At 37.6% G+C, this 26299-nt stretch overlaps 1 protein-coding gene across 1 annotated transcript in view; it reads right to left on the bottom strand.

Annotated features, from left to right (window-relative positions):
• The window catches only part of LOC120333316 (dynein axonemal heavy chain 8-like), an 85435-nt gene that overhangs the window by 34691 nt on the left and 24445 nt on the right, over positions 1–26299 (bottom strand). Inside the window, exons 28-57 of the mRNA XM_078119155.1 lie at positions 25159–25392; positions 24546–24718; positions 23830–24006; positions 22120–22210; positions 21529–21599; positions 21266–21348; positions 20893–21056; positions 19944–20046; positions 19312–19416; positions 18546–18707; positions 17864–17950; positions 17063–17200; positions 16335–16507; positions 15126–15304; positions 14471–14658; positions 13733–13819; positions 13311–13418; positions 12794–12928; positions 12122–12274; positions 11525–11652; positions 10356–10483; positions 7962–8107; positions 7402–7497; positions 6525–6665; positions 5489–5619; positions 4840–4946; positions 3752–3894; positions 2858–2992; positions 1619–1741; positions 496–709 (exon numbers count right to left, since the gene is read on the bottom strand). Coding sequence (XP_077975281.1) covers positions 496–709; positions 1619–1741; positions 2858–2992; positions 3752–3894; positions 4840–4946; positions 5489–5619; positions 6525–6665; positions 7402–7497; positions 7962–8107; positions 10356–10483; positions 11525–11652; positions 12122–12274; positions 12794–12928; positions 13311–13418; positions 13733–13819; positions 14471–14658; positions 15126–15304; positions 16335–16507; positions 17063–17200; positions 17864–17950; positions 18546–18707; positions 19312–19416; positions 19944–20046; positions 20893–21056; positions 21266–21348; positions 21529–21599; positions 22120–22210; positions 23830–24006; positions 24546–24718; positions 25159–25392 — 4103 coding nt within the window. The remainder of the gene's footprint in view (positions 1–495; positions 710–1618; positions 1742–2857; positions 2993–3751; positions 3895–4839; positions 4947–5488; positions 5620–6524; positions 6666–7401; positions 7498–7961; positions 8108–10355; positions 10484–11524; positions 11653–12121; positions 12275–12793; positions 12929–13310; positions 13419–13732; positions 13820–14470; positions 14659–15125; positions 15305–16334; positions 16508–17062; positions 17201–17863; positions 17951–18545; positions 18708–19311; positions 19417–19943; positions 20047–20892; positions 21057–21265; positions 21349–21528; positions 21600–22119; positions 22211–23829; positions 24007–24545; positions 24719–25158; positions 25393–26299) is intronic.

The following is a 26299-nucleotide window of genomic DNA, read 5'->3' on the forward strand; positions in this document are numbered from 1 at the left end:
AATCACATTCAAGAGACCTACACAAAGTTCGGCACTCCAGAAGTGTGTGTACCAATATGGAGGTAACTAATTTTGTTCGCCTACTTCACATCAAGTTGTGTAATGCGACTGAAATCTATGGGCAGGGGGTATTCACTTGGCTAACACCGAGAGGCCCTCAAACTTATAATAAAACGACGTAATGAAAATCAGAATAAAATTATGGCCTAACCCTAAGCTGGTACGGAGTACCCAAAGACCTGCTATCTGAACTTTCAAAATAAGTCCTTGACTGTCTGATATAGTGCTAAACAAGTGTTGTTAACTGTCTGTGTTTCTACCTGGAATGTGTTCTGTTTGGAATGTACATACAGACTGTAATAGCAATAAAGTTCAACTGCAGAAGTAATCCACATCACACTTTAGCGGGAATATAAATCCGGTGCATTACTGTTACATACCCACACTAACTAATTGAAAAAATCTAAATTTCAATAGCAACAGTAAATTGCTTACCAAATATCTTATCAATAGAAGCATTAGAAGGCAGAGTACAGTTGAAAACACTGAACTGTCTCTTCAACCGCTGTGGTATGTCGTTTCTGCCTCCTCCTGGATGGATCATGGCTGCAATAAACTGCATGTCCACAATGTTGGTGAAATCTCCCGGCTTCTCGAGGGAATACATGCCCCGCATCTCCATCATCTGACGAACAATCTCGTTTGTGATCTGAGGAAAAGAGCGAGAACTGAATATTGTGCAATTATATGAATTGTTGTAATTAATCTGTGGTTGTCTAGGACTAGGGGTCCTGATCCCCTGGTGGGTTGCGAAAAGGCTCAATGGGGGTCGGGGTAAAATATTTTTCGACACTAACGTATGTTAAAACAAAATCAAATTTGGAACCAGTACTGAGACCCAACATCACCGAAATAAAGCCAAGATTCGATGTTTTGTGCGAGAATATGCACGTACATTGGACTCATTAGGAATATTGTCAATTTTATTTAATATTATATGCATTACTAAATCTTACTTTATTTTTATTTTAGTTCCTGAGGGTCGCGAAAAATTTTGGTAGTGATAAAACATGTTTGAAAAACATTGGTATAGAAGTCAAAAAATTAGACATAACTATGTGATCAACACAGGTTAGAATTATCACCCACACAGGATAATAGCTGCATGCGTTTACTCAATTGATTGAGAGAATGTTCTGGATAAAAGACATTGTATAGTCTTTGAAAAATTCATCATCAAAAAAGAGTTGTATCCAAAAGCAACATGAATCTCAACGTGATGCAACTGTAGCCAAAAAGATAGGTTGCAGCCCACGTTTGATGGAAGTAAGCTCTAAAATTACTTGGAAAATTCATAAGGCATGAATTATCCAGAAAATACTATAAACACCCCAAAATATTAGTACCCGATCGATAAAAACAGATTTCTCAATAACAGCAATGTCATGTCTTATAAAAGTAAGTTCATAACCAAAGCAAAAATGACCCAGAAAAATTCTTGTAAATTATAGCCAACATTTTGTGCCCAATTGATCAAAACAGTAAAGACAGCATATGTCCTTCAGAGAGCTCATCACCAACCAAACCATTCCCACAATCGATATATGTCCCAACTAACCTGATCTCCCCATTCATTGATAACCGGCATGTTGATGTCATCCACAAACACAGTCATCTTTCTTCCAGCTGGAGGTCCAAATGTGCTTCCCATCCTCTTATCAACATAACTTTCAATCGTTCTCTGAAAAGCAATCAAGTCAGTTTTATATTTATCTACTTATATATTCTTTATCTATCTGATAATTGAATAGAACTGATTTTGAACTCTGTCCTGGTACATAAAATGGCAATACACCAGACAGAAATCCAGTTACCCTTAAATGAGGTGTAAGCATACACAAACACGTACAGCACGGTGCGAAATATAATGGACATGGAAGGTGATAGTAGTTCCCCAAGTACCAGTGCTTAATGGTCAGGGATGTACCCAGGGTGCTTTGATATATGAAAAAACACATTTTACTTCATCGTATATCCAATTTTTCGTCGTTTGAAACACTCTTAGACTCCCAAAAACCCATGTTCTGTCCTCCAGCCAGACCCCGGCTGTTGCGGTCTAGCTTGGTAATTAGAAATGTAAGTCCCCCCTTCTTCAAACATATTTCGCTCCTCCTCTGTTGATGACACAGAGGGTTTTACTGTGGGGATGTGCAGAACGATCCATAAAACTACAATATGCTTACCATCACAGGAAGCCTAGCGCCTGTAACGATTTAGCTCTACTTATATGTGGCTGGGCTTACATGTAGAAAGTCGAAACTTCAAATGTTGTTTAAGCATGAGAAAGTGTCCCAAGGCATTCATTGTAACATAGAATGTAAGTGGAAAACATGACAAGTTTTCACTTAATTGAGCCTCACATGGAACCCATTTCATAATATATCAATGTTCTACATGGCCCAATATATTATACCCCATGCATATTTTCAATTCACAGAAACTTTGGTGCTTCCGAAGTATGCGAACCAAGATGGCGGACATCGGAACGTAACATGGGTAACAGGTTAGGGTTAGGCGATAATTTTTTTCCAATTTTCCTTATTTTAGTCCTATTATCAGTTCGAAGACTAGCCAAGTGCCTCCCGTAGTATTTATACCTAAAATTATGGCCTAACCCTAACCTAGTACACATATTACTTTCCGATGTCCGCCATCTTGGTTCGCATACTTCGGGAGCCCCGAAACTTTTATATGACTCATTGTACACATCCTCATTCCATAGCATTAGACAATAGAGAGAAAATTAACATACAATCACTAAAATCTTGACAATAAATTAACTATTAGATTCCAGTACCTGGAACATATTAGGTTCAGTTGCTGAACTGAAGTTGAATGACTTTGCCATATGTACTTCAGGGTCGTACTGTGCTGTATAACCTTGGATCAGTACTGTCTTGCCTGTACCTTGCTCACCAATCAGTAGAACAGCCTGAAAACATTGAGAATCATAAGGGTAGGATTTTCATATTTATCCAGGGAAAGAGGAAATCCGATAGGTTAACCATGCAAAGAACCACGGCCTCTCGTCTGGTTACCAGTCCATGTCGGGTATGGGATTAGTTGGTTAATTGTTTTCAGAAGCATGGACTTGGTGGTGGGGGAAGCCGTAACCGACCAGCGGTTATATGAACCACCCCTAGGCGACCAGGAGTTCAGCAATCCTCTTGCACATAATTATCACCACATTCGATTCAAACCTGTGAACCCACGCAGGGTAATCAGAGGTACAGTGGCGAACCTTCACCTAGCGCTTCGCACAATGCGCCAAACCACCGAGCTTTATCTTGAAAAAAGGGAAGCTGAATTTCTGGCTTATTCGTAATTCAGACCATGGCTTGTCAATTGTCCCAGATGAATGAAATATGCAATAAATCGTGGAAGATTCAATTAAGGGATATTTATCAGATCAGATGTGTGAACTTGGTGGCATAGGAAGCAGTGACCAACCGGTATATATTTGAGCCCTCTTGCAAAGGAGTTCAGCAATCTTTTTGCACATAATTATCTTCCAAAGGGTTCTAACTAATGCAGGGTATCAAGTGTGATCCCACCACTAAGCGAGAATATAAGAGAGAGGAATTTGCAATTTTTGAACTAGAGCGAACAACACATAATCAAAAGCGTGGCAACCTCATTTCGGTAATCTACTTCCGAATCTAAAACTAAAACTTTCATTAAAACACCTTACCTTATGTTGTTTAGCAATGACATCAATCAGGAACTTGGTTCTTATATTATCAACATTAGGTACAAGGATTGATGAATACTCCGGCACTGAATCATTAGGGTAGTCGTATTCTTGCACTCGCCCCGTCCAATGTTCCCAGTTGCCTAAAATATATGAAACAGAATCATAAGGAGAGGAAGTCGATAATACCTAATTATATGGGCAACTTCCGCAGTTCAACCATCTTTAAGTACAGTTGAGGTGCGCTGATTGGCTCAGACATATCAGAACGGCAAGGTGGACAAGACAACTATTAAGAACCTTGTACCTCCATCTCAGCGAAATACCAAAATACATTATTATAAATGAGTCAGGGTAAAAGATGCAATACAGTTTCGGGTTCAGATTGGCAACCGACGATAAAACCAAGTTTTACTAATAATAGTCCATGGATGCAAATGCAATAATAACATCAAGACTATGTCTTGCATTGCTCTCCGCTCAGCTCATGCTACTTTGCATATGTGATACTGCTCTCACTGCAATTCATTACAATTATTAAAGTGAAACAGACACAATTTCTACTGTACTATAAGGAATAAATTGTGGTTGCGATAGATCATGATTGAGAACAGAACACTGAATATTTAATGCATGGAAATTAACATGGCATGATCGAAGCTCATTTACTCAATAAAAATCTTGCAGGCTGTACTTTCTTCAACTGCTCACTGCATTGCACCCTAATCATACTATTCATAGGATAGGATTTACATATTCATCTTTGGGGGGAATGCGCATAATCTTAAAGCAAAACATGGGATCTTGTCCTGTAACCAGTCCATGTCGGGTATGGGATTAGTCAGACAGGTATTTGTTTTTGAAGCATGGACTTGATGGTGAAGGAAGGTATAGCCGACCAGTAATTACGTAAACCATGGCAAGGAATCCAGCAGCAATTCTCTCTTACATAACCATCTCGTATGGGATTCGAATCTGCAAACACACGCAAGATAATTAGTGGTGCACCTATTCCTTGCGCTTAGCACAATGTGCCACACTGCCGAGCATAATTTGGTCTGAGTGCAGATGCCTCAAAATATTCTAACCTTTGCTGTCTGGTACAAATTCAAATATTGTGTGTCCACTTCCTGATTCTATCGATGGTAATGCGAGCTGACTGGAATGCCCGGTGAGAAACTCCTCCATCTTGGCTCTGAAACAAGAAATCGAATAAATCAATGATTCCCAATTCTGGAATATCATAAAAACAGGACAGCAATACTCAGATATAGAGACATGAACGTCCAATGACTAACTTTGGCAGGTTATACACAGTAATATGTTCATTCAAATATCTCAAATTATAATTGCAAATTAACTCCCCCCCACAATTCACACTGATATTAGCATAGCTGAGCAACGATGAGTTGAAAATATTGTAGAATAGTCGGACATGCTGTGTTGCAATATATGCAAAAATAGTAAAATAGTTCGTTGAAAAATATGGGATCTCGTAGAGCTCAAGAGAATACTCGATACAATATTATAAAAATGGAAGAAATAGCAATTCAGCAAAATGTACACATATATACCTCTACAGCCCAACTCTAGATATATAAATTAAGGCTCCCCACATACAAAATTCAAGAACTTCAATGCTGACAAAGCTCAGTTTGTTTGAGGCAGATATTTCAACCCTGTGTCACAAATTGTTTTTAGTTTATGGAATATCATTGTACAACTAGTACTCCCTACCTGTCTCCCAACTCCAATGTAGCTCCAACACTCCACATCAACGCAAATATGAATATCTTTTCCAAATGATCTTTGGGCAATATACCGGCTTCATCTTTGCTGGGAATCATCCCTTCCAAGACATTCAGAGCCTGTTGAAAATCAGAGATAGTTATTAAGATCAGAAAAAATTTGACTAATGGCAAGGCCATAGTTTATCAAATTGGAAGGACACATTTATTTATACAAGTTATATTTAAAGTCATGAGTTCTCAATGGGTGTTTCCACGAATCTTGACCCAAGAAAAATTCTCTCTATACTTTACTATTGGTTTACTTTTTGCTGATTGATCGTTGTTACAGAAATAAACAAGGATGCTCGAGGAAACATCGATTGGAAGTGGAAATCGTTCTGATGTAAAGTTTCAAAAACCACTGACACATCCAACAGTTGTATGCTGTTTTTTAATGAAAGATTGATCTAAAAGGCGCCCGATAGATAAAAAGAGTACTGATGGAAGAGTAACACACAACAAATAACATCATGTTGGGAGCTATATACAAATAAGTACCAGGGCAGATATGCTACAGCAACCAAGATGAGAAACAGCACTGGAAGAAGAGTTACATACAACAACTAACATCCTAGGAGCTATTATATAAATGTATGCTGAAAGAAAGACTTCAATTAAAAATGGGAAACAAACGTACAATGATACAATGATAATTTACATTTCTCTTTACGGGTTAACTCCCAGTTCTTCCTAATTTCTTTGCTTGATAAGGTTATTTCACAGGGTGTTTCGATGAGCATGAATTGTTTGAACATAATGGGATTTGAAATCTACCAATCAAAATGACACTATAAATACCACTGGAATGATAAACAGGGGCCAGGAGTGCTGAAAACCACCAGGAGGGGCCACGAGCCATAAAAAGGTTAGAAACCACTGGTGCTTTCATACTGACGTCTAACCAGAAGTGTATTCCCAAATTTCTCAAAGTAGAGAGTTGTAAAAAAAAACTTCAAAAATGCTTAATGCTAGAACATTTCTACCTGGGTTATGTAGTTACATTCCAGCAGTTCCATCTTAGGCCATAAATTTTGCATTGAGTAGGTGTAGACATCGGCAAACACTGAATGGAAAAGTTCTCGCAGGATATCTGCTTCAGCAGCCGGACGTTTCAACAACCAACCCTGTGAGAACAAGAAAAATATAGAAGGGATATGCAAGGATGTGTAAGCAGATAGTCTAAGCCCGTCTAAACTTGCTTTCCTGTTAGTGTAACTAAGCACGCAAGTCAACATGGTGGACAGTGGATGTCTTGTTTACAAATACATAGTAACATTACAATTCAATATAATTATAACAGGACAATCACCTGTTCAACATCGACAAGGCAAATGCAAGAGTGTAATATTATCAAATCCTAGTGGATAGTGCGTGATGGAGCCTCATAAGCTTACCCGTTGCACACATCTACCCATTTTCTAAAATTCTGAAAAGATCTGGCAACACACCTGAGAATCTCTCACACAAAGATTCTCTGCCTCACACAGTTTGAAAAACGTGGGTGTATAGAAATAGGGGTTATTTGGTAGACAATGGTAATTAGATGAGTATCAAGTTGGATCGAGAAAGAACTAATAATTCAGATAGTGACAGTAGGTGAATAAACTGAAAAATGTTTCATGAATAAAAGCCAAACAAGACATATTTACAGTGAATTATGACTTATTTGGAATCAAAATTTTAGTGTCAGGGAATGAAAGTGACAGACTATACTGATGACGTGCTAATCAGGTTAGCATGGGACTGCATCAGAATAAAAACCAGCTTATATATCACCAGACAAGCACCTAGTTTACAACAACAGTGAAAAACTTAGGGAGGGGAAAACCCCATAATAAAAAAATGAAAGTTGTTACATACATCCAGTATAGGGCTCCAATCCAAAGCTGAACTGCTCATGTAGACCATACCGTTCCTTGATACTGTGGCAGGTGATGCATTGTCAATGTTGTGGACCTGTAGTGACATTAGGTAAGTTTGTGTACTGTTTGATTCCCCAAATAGATTGATTAAAACAGATTTAACCCATAACTCTTAGACTGAAGTACACAAGCTCGCAGGTTATATGATAAAATCGCATCTCTTAAAGCATTCAAGCCAGTGAGTGACGTGTTATTGTGCACAAAATGAACAGACACTACAGTTTAACTTTTATTTTAAATTATACAGGGCATTTTAGATGAGATATCAAATACCACAGAAAATTTAGCTTTCTAGCAAGAAACACAATCTTTAACTACTGAAAATTTCAAAGCAATCAGTAGGTAATTTAATTTGTTTTCATATCGATAAGAAGAAAAATACCAATAAGATCAACAACAACATAATAAAATGATCCATTTCATGTCCAATAATATCAGTGGCTAATGTACAGGGTCTTGTACAAGAATGAAAAGAGGGCCACAAAAAATTTCACTCACCTCAAAGAGAATCTTGCAGTTAGGAGCCATTGGAATCCTGTCACCGTTAGCCAGTGTCAATGTCTTGTTATCGTCCAGTACTGAGTTGAGGTTCTCAATCCAGATTGCATCAACAGGCCCATCAAGTATCAGCCACACATGATCACCTGTAGAAATGAGAGGATTCAAGATAATCATGATGTATTGAAATTTTCCGCAACCTATGTTAAGTCGACATTGTTATGCAAGGGCTTCTCCGATGCTATGTATTGTGAGATTTAGGTTTTGCACTAGTTTTATTAATTGATAATTGGTGTTTTGAATCAAGAACCTAAAAAAGTACAATAGATAATAATAGTAGGACTTTGTGTGAAATCCTTATACTCTTTGCGGTCCCTAAAACTTGTCGCACACCCCTCTGCGAGGTTGAGACCCCCAGCTTGAGAAGCCCTGCTATACTGCAGGGCTGCTTAACTTTTTATGACACATTCCTCTCTATACTTATGTTGGTCAATTTCATTGACTAGATGCGGACATTGCATGTCCAGATTTTCGCAGTCTAGTCAAAAGTACGAGAATCAAAAGAAATTGTTAAAACAGTGAACGTCTAAATCAGGGTGGTCCAAGGTTGTCGCTTCGCGGGTCACAAAATTATTTTTGCATTTTTCGCGGGCCACAATAATGCCAAGAATAGGTAAACATTGCAATACAAAACAAACACTCTTATTCTTTAAACACATTATCATTATTTGTCATTTATCAAGATAAAACATGGAATAACCACCAAAAATCTAACTAAAACGTGCAAAAATCTTACTATATCCTATATGTAGTGTAAGGTTTTAAACTCTTCACAACGAAGAAAGTGCCATAAAGAGAAAATGCCGTTTTAAAATTTGAGATACAGAAGGGTAATTAGTAGTTACTAAATTGTCTGACATATAGGCAGCATTTTTTGTAATACTGTTTAGGCTGGTTGCAAAAAACACACGGCAGGAATTATACTTTCGGCCATAACATTAATGTTTATTTATCAGGCAAAATCACATTAGGCTAATAGATTCCTCATTCGATTTTTAGTTTTTTATATTTTAGACTATTTTGTTAATATATATTCCCGACCAAAAAGATAGAGGGCCAGTTAACAATCTAGACCAGTGCTCCGCAACCGGTGTGCCATGGCGTACCGCTGTGCCGCGAGATGATGCCAGGTGTGCCGCACAGGAATTGCAACTTTTCTCTTCTTTTTACAAATTATTTTTTATCTTTTGCTAATTTTTCGTTAGTCTATTAGTCTACTCTACTAACGTAAAGTTAACCTGCTTTTACGTTAGCTTGAGCGACACCAATTCAAAATCCTGACACCACCGCTGTGCATTTGTGACGTAACAAGGAGTGGGCCTTTATGTCAAGCAAGTATATTGCAAAGCCTATTGTCGCGGCCAAAACATAGCACATGTAGTAATCGAATATAAATAAAGTGTGAGTTTGCATAATCAGAGTTTAGCAAAATGGATAAATTTTTTAAAAGAACAACTAATAAAGAGCAACATATTGTACCTAGCAGAAGCAACATTATGAAAAAAAAACTTGTCAAAAGGAAATACAGGGAAGATTACGTCAAATATGAATTTTCCTGCTGTGGTAACGAAGATGCTCCAAAACCAGTCTGGGTTATTTGTTGAGAGCAACTTTCAAATGAGGCAATGTTTCCGAGTAAACTTATGCGCCACTTAAATACGAAACATGCCGTTCATGCGCGCAAGAATATAAATTATTTCCAGCGGTTGTTAAGTCAAAATAAGGAGCAAGAGTGCTTTGTGAAGTCGTCTTTTACCGTCTCCGAAAAAGCATAGAAGCTAGTTATCGTGTTGCAAAATTGATTGTGCGTCACGTAAGGATCCTAATATAGAGCGATTGTGCTCATTAAAACAACCAAAAATCTCTCATCGTTATATGAACATAAAACAAAGTTACACTTTGTATTTTTCGTTTGTTGTGGTGTGCCGTCAAATTTGGCAAGTTTTATAAGTGTGCCGCAAATTTAAAAAGGTTGCGGAGCCCTGATCTAGACTAGCCAAGCACATTTTTCAATTTCTCTAGTTGCCTCAGCTAGCCATAACACCAGTCGATGCAATGACATTAGTGATGTAACAATATGTCAAAAGATTTTTCTGGTTATTTTGATGACGAAACAACACCAAATGTAATTTTTTGTCACCCTCTCGCAAATGTAACGCGGGCCAGAGATAATGAAGTGGCGGGCCACATGTGGACCCCAGACCTGGGTTTGGACCACCCTGGTCTAGATTACCCTTAATAAATCCACTGCCATATGCGAATCCATGGACTCAGGTTGATTTGGTGTAGGCATATTTCTTCATCAAATGTATGTATTTCTATGCGCAAATGTACCTTTCTTGGTCTTGTGAGTCCTTCTCCACAAAGTACTGAATATTCCATCTGTCCAATCATTAGTTGCCACATCCAGTCGGCCAAACATCTGAGGGGCTGTGATGGCTTTAGGATTCATACGAACTTCCCTGGTTAGAGAAGCAGCAATATTTATCACCAACGTAAGGAGAGGATAAGTTGGCTTAAGGTGGACCACGGCCTCTCATTTGATTACCAGTCCAGATTAGATAAAGGAATAGATGTTGACCATTCAATTGCTCCAGATGCACAGACTTGAGTAATTGGGTTGTCATTACTAAAAAGCAGTTTCATAAAACCTAGCAATCATGGAAAAACATGCAAGTCTTCGAAACGCACCAGGAAAGCTGGTATTCAATGCTTATGATGATTGGTCAAAATGTTGAGCCAATAATAACACAGACCCAACACCAGATCCGAGGGTTATAACACATAAATAAAAATTAGAAAGAACATTTCAACCAGGCTACTGCACTTTTATCGCTACCAAAATGTGATGAATTTTCATCAAGCTATTAATTTGTCAAATCTCTATATTTATAGAAACCGAGTTCATCCATTCACTGCAAAAATATTGTAGAATTGTCTAACATGGCTTGCTGCAATTTCAAATTAAAAAAGTCAAATTAGTTCAAATCAGATAGGTTTGTTCAGAATCAAAGCATCCAAAGCAAAACTAAGGAACTTTTACTGCATATAACAGAACCTAGTACTTTGCCTGTGTATCCTGAATATACAGACAAACACTACTGGGATAGGATAAGATTTACATATTTATCCCAAGGAGAGGAAAGTCAATAAGACGGCTTAATCATATGGCGAACTACGGCCTCTCGTCAATTACTAGTCCATGTTGGGTATAGCATTAATTAGCCAGTTATTTTTTTCAGAAGCATGTGTTTCATAGTTGAAAAAGTTTTGACCAACCAGAACTTGCGTCAACCACACGGTGACGGCCAGGGGTCCATCAATCCTCTTGCACATAACTATCTCTGGATGGGATTCGATGACGAGCGTAATAATAACACTTAGCGCCTAGAGAATATGAACTTCATCCTGATTTCATACACTCAATTGTTTAACCCTTAAGTATGCTTGTACAAAAAAGCTTTGTCTTAAGCAAAGATCTGAAATCATAACAAACCACTTACTTGTGTGGTTCGCCGCACTCAGTCATGGCTCTCATGATCATATTGATGCAAATAGTCTTTCCTGCCCCACTTGGTCCCAGTGTCATCATTCCATGACGGACTCGTTGTGTCTCAAACAGCTGGACAACCTTGAGAACAATATCAAATAATACTATCAGAGAGTTTGAACTGTTAGAGCAGGATGCCAGTTGTCTGATGCTGGATATAATATAGCCCATTGACAAAACATTTTAAACACTCGTGGGTTAGAGAAGAAATGGGCAACCTTTTATACAGAAGGACCAGACACAAATAAATGGGTGAAACCGCAAGCCGCACCTTCATTAAACATAGGATTTCTAGCAGTTGTGAGCACAAAAATTTTGGTTATTGATATTAATAATATAACATGTTGTTGTTTGCTTCACACAAGCTAGCTGTCGGAGCATTGTAATGTCATAGGCATAGATAGTAAAGTGGACTCAGGTATAGCCTTTCCAGCACAAAAGAACTGGAATTACTCGTACATAGCATATTAAACTGGACTGAAAATTATTTTGTGAGTCGCACAATTTTTCCATGTGGCCACAGATGATCTGTCAATCTTCCCTATTTTACCTTTAAATTCCATGGAGGATGGTTGACGATTCCCATATCCTGTACATGAAGTTCAATAGCTGCCTGTAGTTCCACATACGACACTGTGTCCAATGTTATTCCAGGAAACAAATCACTGATCAAACTCAGAAACAAAGGCTCGTCTTCGTCAACCTAGATTAAAAAGTAATTGTTAACTGATTATGAAAAGTGATTCATGAGCAATTTCGCTTTTTCATTGGCTTGAAGTGTGGGAGTCATTACTCCTACATCTCTATTAATTAAAGCTTGTTGAAAGTCATAATTAAAAGTTTATTGGACACGAATGCCAAAGAGTTTAATCATTTGTTTTGTAAATATCTTTGGGTTCTATGCAATTTTTCGCATTTCGTTTTCTCTCAAAGTTTTATGTGGTGATACCGGTTATAGCTTCTTCAAGTCCATGGATCTGAAACGAATAACTGGCAAACTAACCTCATACCAGAAATGCACTGGTAACTGGATGAGAGGCTCACTCACAATAAATATGTATATCCCAACTCAGGCAGGTAAATTAGTAATGTGAATGCATGTGTGCTGCTGATGACTTTCACAAACTGTTTGTCATTGAGCCAATGATAATAAAACCGTTTCCCGCAGTATGTCCAAACAGCACATCACTAATTTTACAACTTTTGTTGGCAATTCACTCACCAGCTTAGAAAGGTTCATGTCTCTTAAGACTCTCATCACAATAGTGGGCTCTCCTTCTTCTGGTCGAGCTCGCTTTGTTGCTCCGAGAGTACGAAGCACGGAGAGAATGTTACGTAATCCAAAATCATAGTGGACCTAACAGAGTGATAAGGAAATTGCAGTAACAAAACACAGAAAAAAACAAACATACACTATTGACGCAGATTTTGGCAAATCCCCGTATACTAAATAAAACATGTCTGGAATCTTTTCAAAATATTTTGAAGAAAGGAAGGATCTGGACAAATGATACCTGAGCTACATAAAAAGCTACTAAAGTTCAAAGAGACTAATATTATTTGGGTCCTAAGAAATAGCATTCGCACATACAGTATTACAAATAATTACAGTAATTGAGTTTCACATAAGCTACCATGTATCTGAAACAAAAGGAATATTTTGATTCCTCTAAAATAGTCCACTATATTTATTACTAAAAGATGGGCATCCCCAATAGAAGTTCAGAGAAACCGCTCACCTGTTTGGTCAACTGTTCCTCACATAGCTTGTATAGAGTATAAAACTTCTGAGCCAGGATTATGTTTTCCTGGAAACCACAACTGGCAAGCTTTACTCTCATGATGATCTATAAAGACAATGTTAATGGCTGATAAAACATCTTGCCGCCTCATCTTATTCGTGACTTAGCCATTCATCAATAAATAAAATGCATTAAAAACAAATTCAGTTTTAGACAAGGAACTAGAGTTCATTTTGTAATGCTCAGCTGACTCAATTGAATGCACATGATTCTCATAATGAAGTAGCCGTCTTACCAACTTTTCTCTCTCATAATACACACTGTATGTCCAGTTTTTTTTTGTTTTGTGGTTGAAGTTTTTGTAGTTTTGTAGTAGACAAGTGAAACATATCCTACATTTACAACATTGATTCTCTTACCTGTCTGTCTGGAACCATCATGGCCACCGATCTGAACTGAACCTTCAAATTTTCAGGCAATTCTTGACGACCAGCGTAACCAGGGTTCTGGAAATGAAAAAAATGAAATGCAGTTTGTATAGAGTATGAATCGTTATAGCATAAAGATTTTAATTTGAAACAAACTAATGATAAATGTCCTGGAAAGCTTTATGAAAATAAAGATTCATTCATTCAAATGGAAAAGAAGGGACCTCCTGAAGTATGCGAACCAAGATGGCGCACAACCTGAACTCAGGTTGTGTACCAGGTTAGGGTTCAGGTTATGCGACATCTTGGTGCGCATACTTCAGGAGTACCAAAAGAGATCTATGGGATGTTCATGTGCAAAATAATTCAAGAGCTCTATCATAGAATGGTGTGTGTATGGACATTTGACACCCTTCTCTGATATTGTCTTTATTTCACATCACATAAAAACCAGCTCAGAATTGGTTTCTCATGATCGGTCCGATTGAATAAAAAAATGAAAAAATATGGCTCTGGCAGTTCGCAGTAATTTGATAAATGGAATTACCAAGAGACGTTGTGTCACAGTTTAAAAAAAATATAGAGGTTTAAGAGAAATTGGAAGCATTTAAATATTCAGCTAATGGAATGTAAGCATGCAGTAAATATGCTAGTATATAAAAGACTGACAATATAACCAACTAACACACCATTACTGCCATATAAAATATCTATAATAAACTCACTTACCATAGTAATAAACAGTCCAAACTCAGGGTTGAGACTGACATTGTCTCCATCAGTGAATATGAAGTGAGGTTTCCTCTCCTTCTTAGCCATAAGTACAATGTAGATCTGCTGAGCAGCTACAGATAGCACAGGTAGGTCGATACGATTGAATTCATCAAAGCATCCCCATGAACCAGACTGTGCAAGTCCTGATAAGGTAGGATTAGCAATAAGTGGATGTGATAGCCTAGAAGTTAGAGTGCAGAATTAAACAAGATCTACTGGCATTCGTAACGATTTAATTTACAACCAGAGCCGAGGAGCTGGTTTAAAATCACAATGGTTCTGGCTTGAAACTTCATTTTTCCTCTCCAAGCTGAGCTGCATCTTTGTCTCGATATCCATTGAGGTATTTTGATATTAATACTAACATGAAACATCATTTCAAATGCAGTTTCACAGTGGGAGCCAAAAGTATGATATAAAAATTCCAAATTATAAGATTGCATATCAAACTTTTAGATTAATATCAGAATCCTATCATGATATCAGAGACATCGGCAAGCATAAAACACTTGATGTCAACGTTATTAAAAAAAAAATTTTTTTGAATACATGGTCAAACCTTATATAAGATGCCAATCATCAATATAGATCATACTTATAAAAAACAAACCTTTATAAATCCTTCCAAGGCCTCTGAAATCCATCTGATCAGAGCAGTTAAACACAACAACATACTTCCCAAGTGCTTTTCCCATATCTTTGGTTGTCTCCGTTTTACCAGTCCCAGCCGGACCAGCGGGTGCTCCACCCATGCTCATACCCAGAGCTTGAGAAAGTGTGATGTAGCATCTAGATTAAGTAGATGAAGTGAGTTGTTGATATAGATTAGAGAACCCAGGCACAAGCCTTGTATGTTCAATGATTCCCAACCTTTGGGACCCGTAGTCCCGTATCAATGTTCACACAGTTTGTTTAGTTTGATAAAGATCCTTTATAGCCAAATACTAATTCCAAAGTTAGGTGCCAAACATGGAATATAGTTATATTGATTCCAAACTTTGATTAAGAGCAATGAAAATCAATCAAATAGCCAAAAAAACCTCACTGCTCGACAAATGAACTCTAATGGGCAAAATGAATAGCTTTCTATGTTCAGTATGAATTTTTAGTTTCCACAGTGGCATAGACAATAAATTTCCCTAAAAACTCAGAACCTTAACACCTTTTTTGTCTGTGGGCCATATAACCAACCTCAGACATCTCGCTAGGCCACACAATAAATTTTGTTTTTCCATGCACACTACAAATTAAAAAATTAGCAATAACCAGAGCGCCGCGACAAAGGCTAGAGGAGATGGCTATCGCTTACCCTGCTAGGAATAAGGAAACTGGGCAAAGCGACGAAAGATTTATTGCAGCGACAGAAGCAAAATTTTTTATATATTGCTACCTATGTGATTGACTTTTTAGACAAAAGATTTTATGCTTGATGGGGGAAAATCTGAGGGCCACACTAAATAGCTTGACGGGCTAATCATTGTGATAATTAGCCTGTCATATAGTTCAAAACTAAAACCCTGCTACTGACGAGGGCTATCCAGATGTCTCCCATATGCAGTATGGATTTCGATATCCAAGGTAAGATTGACCATATTTTCCCTCAAGAACTTAAAATGAATTCCGTAGTGTCTGTTCATTTTGTGCACTGTAACTTGTCACACCGTAACAGGCCACTCAGTGTTGATTGAGGTAATAAAGGCTTATCTTGTGAGCTTCGAGCAATTGTACTTTGAGTATAGAAGTCTGGGTTAAATCTGTTTTCATTAATCCGTTTGGTGATGAACAGTACAAATTCGAATCCCATAATGCAATCCCTTACCTGTCAGTCAGTGGTGTGATGACCAGCCTGTCAGTGCAGCCCAAGAACTCATTCTGGTAGATGAAATCCACATCAGTGATGCTGACAATACATTTATCAGTGTCTGCGTTGAAGTAGAATCGAGATTGTTTCAGCCATTCAAAATCAAGAGGAGTCTTGATGTGCATGCGGACCTGGAAAAAGAAATAATATCTGTTGAGTGAGAATTGGATTTATTTAAGCATGATAGCCTTGTGCAGGGAATCTAAATCTTTATTCTCCGAATTATCACTTGATGCTGTGTTCGAAGCTGCAATTGATCATATGCTGAAATGAAGGTAGCCTATCTGTGTAGCAGAGAAATATGTGTACTTCTTGCTTTCGAACCCAAGGCAGGTCTATATCCCAGGGTGAATTTATTCCCGGCATTTTTACTCACGTTCACTAATTAAACCACAATACTTTAGATATGATACAATCAGTGAGTTTATAACAATTAGCAGGAAATGGGTAATGTGTACAGCTGATAACCAACATTATGTTTGGCGTTTCGGTAATTCTGTGTTATATTTGTGTAAAGCGTGTCATGTTGATGTAGTTTATGCAGAGACATCTACTAGTAAACAAGGAGTTCAAATTGTTTTTATGTAATCCTATGTTAGGTTCTAGCACTTAAAAAAAAAGCCAGTCTCAGATTTTGTATCTCACTACTGAACATAACCAGTCTCTGTAACCCATATTATGCTTACCAAGTCATCGAAGATATCCCTCTGATGTACATGGATAGTAATCAGCGTCTCGTATTTGATTCTCTCAAATTTTGTGAGTTCCTTGGTGGTGACTTGAATGAGTGAGTTCAAGATTTCCAGGAAACGTTGATTGGTCACCTGTGATTGAAAGCTGACAAATTAGCATGGTATTTTCATATTTATTCTGTTGGAGACAGAAGCAATACTAGTGTTGGCTATTAATAATATGATGAACCACAGTCTCTTGTCAGGTTGCAAGTCCATGTCAGGTATGGAAATAGTTTATTTGTTTCAGATGCATGGACTTGATAGTGAAAGAAACCGATGCTGAACAGCAGGTATGTGAACGGCTTACAACAGTACAAAAACCTTAATTCACATAGGAAGGTGATAGCATGGCTTAATACCATGTCCTCTAGGGCGGTTACCACTACATCTTGGGTATGGGGTTAGTTAACCAGTCATCAGTTTCAAATGCATGGACTTGATGTTGGAGGAAAACGCATTTGACTAGTATCTACGTGAAATACCCTGCAAAGATCCCTCTTTCATATTGAATCCCTATAGATTCGAGCTCGTCCAACAGGGTAATCAGTGACAAGCATGTTCCCAACTCTCACAACTGAAGGAAAGATCGTTAATTATTAATTAACTGAAAAACTGGATTTAGTTGAGGAACATGGTGTGACATGATTGTTGTTGGCTCACTCAACTTGGATAAAAAAAAATTGACAAAAAAGCCTTATTTAGAAAGGTAGCCATAAAAATATGTTTAGTTACATATCATATAAAAATTCTCACCGGCATAATTTTCTTGTCATGTCTTGCATTGGAAAGAGCTTCTTCAGCATCTTTCGTCCAAATCATTTGTAATCCGAGCAACCCAACCTGCAATTAACCAAATCACAAAAACTTGCTAATATGAAAAATGAATTCAGAAAGCCTCCTTCAAGCCAGAACCATATGAAGGGATTGCAACATCTCTTGTAGCACTACAATACTTTTCCAAAACTATTCCCCTGTATCAGCTGTTCCCGAAAGGTGCGCAGTGACGAGTTGCTAGATGCGCCGCGAAAATTAACAGAATTGTGATAAACATAACTGAAATGTGATTGAATATTCTACAAATTTATTTTTAATCAGAAGTTGCATCTCTGCATCAGAGGCCGGGAACTTAATGGCTATGAATTGTGAAACAAAATTTTGTTTTACTAGCTCTCGGCACATCTGTGACTGCTCGTAACTATGCTCAGAGATCAGTCTCCTTCACAACTGAGTAGCTCTTGCCCCTTCAATGGTCGATTTCTCAGAGCTCAGTCTTCTCTACTTCCGAGTGTTGTCCCTTCATTGAATGGTCATTCAGAAATCTGTCTCCTTTACTTTCACAGGAGTATGCTGGCCTGACCTCGCTTTGAACATATTCTCCAATAATAATCCAAAGTCATGCTATTTCTAGACAACCTCAACAGTGCAATACACATACCTGAGCAGGAGCAGAATCCAAGAAAGGATGAAGTTGGAAAGAAGGATCCACTATCTGTATGGAAGCATCTCTTATAACTCCATGCAATGATCCTTGTTGTTGATTAAGTAAATCACCCAACCAGATCTCTACATTGCCTTTAGCAACCACTGGCTTCTCAAGCTGTAACAAATTTAAAAAAAAAAGTGGATTAAAGCTAACACATGGCCATCAGTAGATATGTGCAGATTTTATTACCGCTTTTTATATGACATATTTATACAACGTCCGAACAAGGCTCTGTGCAAGCAACTACTCCTGGGTTAGAAGTTGCAATAATTTGGAAGCTGTATGCATTTATTACACTATTGGTGGGGTGATGGTCTCGGTCTCTATCTACATTGCATTTAGCAAACACTGGCTTCCCAAGCTGTAACTAAGGTTTGATTATGACCAATATAGGACAAGCAGCACAGATGTGAGAGTTTGTTTCCAATCGATGCAAACTGCACAAACTAGATTTACTTCGGACTTGGTAATCAAGTATAGCTATCTTCCTGATTTTATTCAGATTCTCCAAAATCTCCAATGGGTTTTGATTAAAACCTCACAACCCATGCGTAAGAAGTGGACAAACAGACCCAAATGGGACCGATCTGCCGGACAACAGTACAAACAAATCTCATAGTTTTTGGCACAAATTTAGACTAAGCTGCAGGAAGAAGTTTTCCTAATGATTTTTGAGGTCATAACAAAACAAGATCTGTGAATTATTGAATCACCATACCATAATTGTTTCTCCCTCCTTTGATACGACAGTCATTATCCTGTCATAATCCTTTTCATGAAAGTCAACTTTGTTTACATTCTCAAATACTCCAAGAAGATGAGCCTGCAAACAAGTGTATGGCACTTGGTAACCAAGGGTTACCTCACTTAAATATATATATATATTGATGGTACTGAAACTCTCAGTATATTGAAGGTAGACTAGATTTTTATATCTATTGTACATAAAAAAAATCTGAAACGAGCATCACACAAACAATTGTGCTGGATAGAGTGTGACAATTTATCAAATTCCTATTATGACCCAGGCATTGCGAACCAATGTCACAGGAACTGACCAGTGGTGGGGTTCCAATTTTTCGTCAGCCGGTTTCCTTCAAAAAAGTTACAAACAGAACACTGACAGTTTTCTGATCTCATAAAATCCCGTAAGACGGTTCTATAGAACCGGTGCGAACTGGCTTAATCCCACCACTAGAACTAACCAAGCTTCATATCAAAATATTTGGAAACAATATCTCAAAGTGTATGAAGACAGATATTGGGAAAGTTTGGCTTTGCCTCCATCGTGAACATTTCTATGGATGCATAAACATCTGTGATATGTATGATGTAGACAAATACACAAACCTGAATAGAATGTGAATCGCTTGCTTGTCCAAGGATTTCTAGCAAAGCAGGATCTGATATGAAGAAGAAACGAGGAAACACAAGTCGTTTCTGTTCAAGGTATCTGGAAAACAAGGTAGATATGGATTGATATTCCTATCATGATGCCATGGCACAAAAACCTTAAGAACTGCGTAGTATCCCGTACAAGCACTGATCGAATTGGCTCTTTTGAGATTGAAACGCAAAAATTATACAAATACAACCATACTTATTCTGCAACCATGACCCAATACTCTGGACCATTTAGAAATAAATATGGGACAATATTTCATATCAATGTGTTATGAAACCAGCAAGAACAGAGGATATCCCTGACACTCGCAAGTCAAATTGACAATTTTCACAAATAAAACACATACATTATGTCGGGGGTGTGCAAATTTTAATACAGAAGGGCCAAGATACAAATAACTGGTGAAACTGCGGGATGCACCTTTATTTTTCACTTTTTACTTGTAGGCCCATTTGGCCCGCAGGCTGCACCCCCATACATTATGATATTACTGAATATTAAAAAAATTATCCTATGCAGCAAACATGCTAAAGCGAAAGCAAGGGCAGAGGCTTCAAAATCACAAACTTGAGCAGACATGTTACAATTACAAAACTCAGGGATTGGCTTTTAATAAAAGTAGTTTTGAAAAGCAGAAAAGGAGCTCCTGCATATAGAAATAAACGAATCTTTTGCTTGATAAGGTTATTTTCATAGGTCGTTTTCACTTTGTCCAGCATGAATTGTTTGAATACAATGGGATTTGAAATCAACTGATCAAAGGGCCAAAAGCCTCTGGAAGATATAATAAGTTGAGAATCACCGCTTTATAGTATAGGATAACAACCTACTCAATTACAATAGTAACCAATATGATTTTTCAGAACAAGGGCTAAAACTCCTCTACATGCTCACCCAGTCAAAGATTTCTGACACTGTTCCAATTGCTCTAGTAAATGTGGCAACAGCTGACCCAGAGTTTCATCCCCCACACAGCATTGCACAACATTAGGTGTCTCATGTGCTCTGGTCATGATCTTCACCCAGGATTTATCAATGTTGGAGAAACGTTTCGCTTCCTGAAATAAAAATGAGGGACAGAATTTATTAGAAAAATTAAAGAAAACAGAAATCAAAAGTTACATCTCAAATGGCATTAATAATCCCTGATATTTCCAGGGTATCGTGCTCTGATGTTCAGAGCTATATAGAATGATTATTCAGCAGTAAAAGTCTGCATTCTGTGTACTTATGGAAAACAGAAGCCTTAGCAATACTTATCACATGCCTTCGGCAACTGTTTGGCAATGTCTCCTCCAACAAACACGGCTTCAAGGTAGACCCATAAGTTCTGAACGATCAACCAGTTTTCTGGAAGCAAAATGAAAATGAAAAGCTGGAACATCTAAATAAACTCAAATTCATGTACATTTTTAATATGCATTGAATAATTTGGTCTTCGAAGCCAGATGGGTAAATTTCGGTATTATAAATTGATTGACATAGTGGTTTACTAATACGAATAATTTATCTCAATGAAATGACACTAACCAATAATGTCCGATGTGTTAGACAGCTTTGCAACCCATTGTTGTATGGTTGGTTTGAAAGGTGCATTGTATCTAGGATAAGAAGTAATGAACAATTTTGTTACAGCAAAGAAAGCAAAAACCTGAGTGTGCCAGACTGGCCAACATCAACTAGATACTAGTGCTTTTTACGACTAAGTTGGCAGAAGCTCTGACCATGTTTGAGAAGTAGGCAACTTACATCAGGAAAAATCAAACAATTCTCGAGTCTGACAAATTAGTGTGCTATACCATACTACCGATATGTAAAATTAGTAGCTGTGTAGAGTAGCTCTACTGTGCTGTCATGCTGACTATATATACTGTCATCTCATAGAATTTGAACATGTTATCTCTTAACCCAACGAGATAAACAATAGATTCATTGGGGTTGCACTGAACTGTGAAAAGGTTTTTCCCTTTTAAATCTAGCAGCCTTTTACTCTGCACTAGGACAAGAGATTAGAAGATATTCTAACTATGAGAAAAGCTCAAAAAAATTCAATATCTCATGACCAAAGCTCTCAAAGGATGTAGAGAGCTAAGGTGCTAAACACTGCTTAAGACACTCTACCTGTTACTAAGCAGAGATCCAAGGATCATCAAACTGTCTTCCAGCAATGAGACAATCTCAGATGTCTCCTGACCTTTCAGGAGTAGCTCGCCTGGTTAGACAAATAAAAAAGTAAGGATTCGCCTGTTGAGCTAGCAAGTTTGCAAGTCAAGACTTTTATGTTTGTGACCAGAAATATTTTTCAAATACTGGCAACACTCTAATATCACATACGTTTTGTTACATTTTATTGATTTCTTCTTCGCTTCCACTTCTGATTGGGGGTAGCGGCATGGTGGCTCTAGTCTAGTTGTCAATATCTAATTTAATTATGTTAATTCAAGTACATTTTGGGGGTAAGACATGGCCTTTATAGTATGCACAACTGGTTTCAACCTCAAAAAATTAGGAAATCCTGTTATACATCCCATTGCGTAAAAAATCATGTGCGAGGGGATTGCTGGTACCATTGCCACCACTGTTAGTCAGCTTTGGCTTACTCCATTACTCCCATGAGTTGGAACATATTGAAAAGACTATCGTATTTTCTCAACTATACGCCTATCACGTGGATAAGCCGACTCCCTAATAATAGCTTCAAAATAGTGAATTTATAAAAATTCGCATATACGCCTTTTCCACAAATCGTAACACGGCGCACGCATCTGTTACAGTCAATGATGTTCAATTCAAATTTAATATTCAAATATCGCGATTCGCTACCTTCTTGTATATGGCACACACATTCTAGCGCCGCTGTCCACATTTTGATTAAAACAATTTTCGATTATTATATTTTCTGTTTTATCGGAATGGAAGACAGCACTTTGCGGCACAACTAATTTACTGCCAACATGAAAGGAATTAAATCAGCGCCGACTTGAAGTTACCAAACGTATAACATGAGGACATTTTTGATTGAAAATATTTTACAATCATTATTTTATATTAAGGTAGTCGAGATATCCTGAGTGGACATGGCAATAAATTTGGTTATTTTTCGCAAGTCTTCTCAAACATGATTTGTGTGAGCTTCATATATGGGCTGATATATTTTATAATGTATGCCAAAGTGTCTGCCGATTATTTAATTGACTTTGTATACCAGCTATTATTTGTCTTAATCCTAAAAACAAAAATGTGGCCGGTGCAATGAAGCACGCCCGATAACGGCACTTCAGAAAGAAAACGGCTACCACGAAATAAAGTGATTGATTTATGACCCTTCCGTTTTGCTGATTCATGAAAAAACGGAAAACACAGCTGTTGCCTAACCCATGGAGATACAGCACAGTATTTATCACATCATATTCATATGTTATTTCAACCTTTCAGTTACCGTGAATGGTTGTTCAAAATGATTGAAATTACAGTTTTATTGTTAAGAATTAATAATGCTGGAGTATTATTCTGTGAGATTTTTTGGTGCTATCTGAGTTATGCGAGAATAAGACGGTCCCTTAGTTGGGCAACTTCTTTTTTGAGTTTTAAACTCGGCGTATTTGCGAATAAATACGGTAATTAGTCTCATATCTAAACTAGGCTAGTAAGTGGGTGACATTGGTCCACTACACCAAATTACTGTTTTGACTGCTTAGGCCAAAGATAGCTAAAAATTCTTGCAAAATATCGTCAAAATATCTTAGAGGTGTAAAGGAAACACAGCTAAAATACAAATTTCCAATAAAACAAATCCACTAATCCTAAAGTGTTGCTATAAAATCAACCTACCCCTGGTTTTGAAGTTTGCAAAGCTAAGGTTATTTCCGTTCCATTCAGCAATGACTTGACTGAGTTTTGCTTCAATGTCTTTTTCCTTGACTGCACTGATGCAAATATCTTCTATGTCTTCCTTGTATTTGAGAAGAGGAGCCGCCATGATGTTGCGCAGTTGGAAGTTTTCATTGTCTGGGGAGTGAAATGGTTTTTAATAAAATAAAGGCAATGTATGAGAGTTCAGCATGTCCTCACTGAAGTCAGAGTCGTATTTTCAAACTCCCCAAGAGCCGAAAAACAATGGTAAATTTTTCCCAAGTCTGAACCTTGGATACAACGACTGTACAGATGATTCCATCGTAGCATGCAAAAGCATAATTATTCATAGAATATGCTTAGGGTGCACTAGAAAATCAGATAAACAGAAGGTTTGGCAACTCAGCAAAGCTATTACCATACCATCCACATTTTTCCATATATTGGAGTGAAAAGCTATATCAACAATCTTCTCAGAAGCAAAATTTTGGGGTCAGAATCAGGAGTGTAAATTGGGAATTTGAAAATTCAGTTATATTAAAATTCTGAAATAGCCGAAGCAGTTTGGTTTCTCAAACCCTAAGTCAACAGCTAAAGTCAAAACTTCTGTCAATGGTAAACTAACAGTTGAATTTTTAAAAGGTATGAAGTTATGATCCAAAAGCAAACTCACTTTGATGTATATTATTACTCACCCACGTCAAAAGTATATCCAGTCAATGCAGTGATCCTGTCCCAATGTCTTTGTTTCATTGCCTTGTCAGACATGAGCTCAAGTATGGGGCAAGATTCATTGAAATCATTGATCTTATTGGATAGCTCGTTGTAGGCTTGCCATTCCTTAAGTCCTTTAGGAAGCTTGCGACATCTGAAAACATAGAAATGGTTGATACAGTTTGGCGGTGTAGTGCAGCATGCGTTAGGAATACACTCGCCACAGCCCTTCTGATTACCCTGCATTCTGATTAATTATCGAGCAAGGACCTTATGCTAAGATCAGCACTATTTATTTTGGCATCAACAAGCCCTGAGTTTGTAAATAATTAATTTTTCAAAAACAAATTTAATCTGAGTAAATCATATTTTGCATGATTTTTCAAGGGTCATATCAATACGGCAGTCAAACCATTTCAATAATTAAGATGACCAGGTTCCAAACACCAGCTTCCAAAATTTCCCTATGTGCCACTCAAAAAAAGCTTGAAAGACTTATGCTAAAGGTATTGTGGTCTCATCACTCATCAGGATTACTGTAGAATTACCAATGACATACTGGATGGTGAGCTAACCATAGAATTTTGCACCCACCTGTTTTGAAAGTCGAGCAATTCTTGGTTTATCTTATCAATGTCAACTTCCAGCCATAGAATGTCGTAATATCCATTGATAGACTTCATCACAGCATTGTATAGTCCATACAACTTCTGCAGGAGGTTCAATTCCTTTTTGGATCGTTGTAAATGAGGGTATTCTGTGACTTGCAACCCGAATAATTCTTCCCCTGCATTGTAGGTTTGGAACTTGCGCCACAAGTCATCGAATCTAAAGAATGATGGATATTAGTGATAAATAATGCTTATTGCCTTGGACTCAGACAGACCTGTGCTAGTTAATCACAGTGATAGTACAATGGCAATTCCTATAGCATTCAATATTAAAAGAAATTCCCTAACCATAACAGACAGACCAATGGCCACAAATTATTGAAGCCGCAAGAAGCTATTATATTAGTGATACATAATGCCCATTGTCTAAAATGCGGTAGAATGGGTCAGAGCAGAGGTTCCAACCCCGCGGTCGAATAAGATATTTCGATTGGACATGGCTGGGTTAGAGGATAGGATTATTCATATTAGACCAAAGGAGGGGAAAGAGATAGAAGGTTATGAAATAAAGCAGTTTTAACCTAATATGTAGCGTGAGTAGGTGCTTTACAGGTTAGTCATTTCAAATGAATGGGTTGGATGGGGGAAGAAGGCATATGGAAAACAGTCACATAAACCTTCCTATGACACTGAGGGGTTCAGCAATCCTCTTTCAAATAATCATTGCTCATAGGATTTGAACTAGTGAACCCATACATCGTAATTAACAGTGTAATGACATGTGTAATCTAATTGCAATTCATGATGAATGGATTCACAAGCTCCAACAAGTGGACCAATAGCTCAAAATTATTTAGGCCTTGGGTCGCTATGCCGTATGAGTAGAAAATTGGACGCATTCGAAAGTAGAACCTTAAATTGAAAGAGCTATAGGTAAGTGCAGACTTGCACTGGGTGATTAATAGTAGAATGGAAAGCGTACCCATCATAAATGACATTACTAAACCGGCAGACCAATTGATCAAAATAAACCAACAAATAATCATCGATGATTTTCCTCAAAAAGAAGTAGATTGGACTCACTTGAAAGAAAAATTCCTGATCGCGAGACCCATGCCATGAAC

The sequence above is a fragment of the Styela clava genome, chromosome 13, assembly GCF_964204865.1.
Source record: "Styela clava chromosome 13, kaStyClav1.hap1.2, whole genome shotgun sequence".
In the NCBI taxonomy this organism is placed as follows: domain Eukaryota; kingdom Metazoa; phylum Chordata; class Ascidiacea; order Stolidobranchia; family Styelidae; genus Styela; species Styela clava.